Consider the following 1,206-nt stretch of genomic DNA (forward strand, 5'->3'; position numbering starts at 1 on the left):
GAAAAATTCTTATGATACCATATCGATAATACACACAAAACTCCTCAGAGAAAAAATAACAATGCATATATATTGGTCAAACATGATGAGTGAAGTGATGATCGATATTCAGGCAGGTCTCATGATAAGTCTATAAATAGTATTTGTGGTACTCACATATTCATCATTCAAATCCTCCATAACCTCATTTAATCCTCAATTTTCCTCTCTGCTTCTAATCAAACCTACATCTTCCTTCTCATATACATACATATCCACTACAATGGGTGTTTTCACATATGAAACTGAGACCATCTCTTCTATCCCTCCGGCAAGGCTATTCAAGGCATTTTTCCTTGATGCTGACAACCTCATCCCCAAAGTTGTCCCCCAAGCCATTAAGAGCACTGAGATCTTGGAGGGAAATGGAGGGCCTGGAACCATCAAGAAGATTAGCTTTGGTGAGGGGAGTCAGTACAAGTATGTGAAGCACCAAGTGGACGCAGTTGATGCTGACAACTTCAGATACAATTACACTGTCATTGAAGGTGATGCCCTTGGTGATGTTGTGGAGAAGATCAACTATGAGACCAACTTGGTGGCTTCTGCTGATGGAGGATCCATTGTCAAGAGCATCAGCAAGTACCATACCAAAGGTGGCCATGAGATCAAGGAGGACCATATTAAGGAAGGCAAAGAAAAGGCCTCTCACCTATTCAAAGCCATTGAAGCTTACCTTGTGGCCAACCCTGATGCCTACAACTAAATCTGCCTTTAGGCATATATATACTACACCATCTTTCTTATTAAGAAGAAAGAGTACTATTTATATATTTAAGTTCAAAATTATATGTGTGTGGCTCTTGGTTTTTTCTTTTTGATTGGTGTGTAATTTATTACTGATCATAAGATTTGTTAAGTAGTGTTAATACTGTATTTGTAATGATGTGAGATATAAAAGTGTTGTATTTGTTTTCTGTTGGAATTAATTTATCAAAACACAATTGAACATTTGATGGTAACCTTTTTATATGGGACTATAAATATTTCTGATTTGTGAAGACTGGGATCAGAGATAATTTGAAATCAAATTAATTAAGTTTTAGGAAAATAAATAGAGGCAAAGCAAAACAAATCAAAAGTTATTGACCTTGAAGGCCCAATTCGATTATGATGCAAAAATCACTTCAATTTGAATTTCTCGAATCGGTTTCTATTTTGAAAATA

At 35.9% G+C, this 1,206-nt stretch overlaps 1 protein-coding gene across 1 annotated transcript; it reads left to right on the forward strand.

Annotated features, from left to right (window-relative positions):
* Positions 1 to 217: 217 nt before the first annotated feature.
* Positions 218 to 990, forward strand: LOC133819444 (major allergen Pru av 1-like). Its single transcript, XM_062252706.1, has one exon. It carries the CDS (start codon positions 263 to 265, stop codon positions 743 to 745), a length of 483 nt encoding a protein of 160 aa, XP_062108690.1. The 5' UTR covers positions 218 to 262; the 3' UTR covers positions 746 to 990.
* The last annotated feature ends 216 nt before the right edge of the window (positions 991 to 1,206 follow it).

This window comes from Humulus lupulus, chromosome 2 (genome assembly GCF_963169125.1).
Source record: "Humulus lupulus chromosome 2, drHumLupu1.1, whole genome shotgun sequence".
Taxonomy (NCBI): Eukaryota; Viridiplantae; Streptophyta; class Magnoliopsida; order Rosales; family Cannabaceae; genus Humulus; species Humulus lupulus.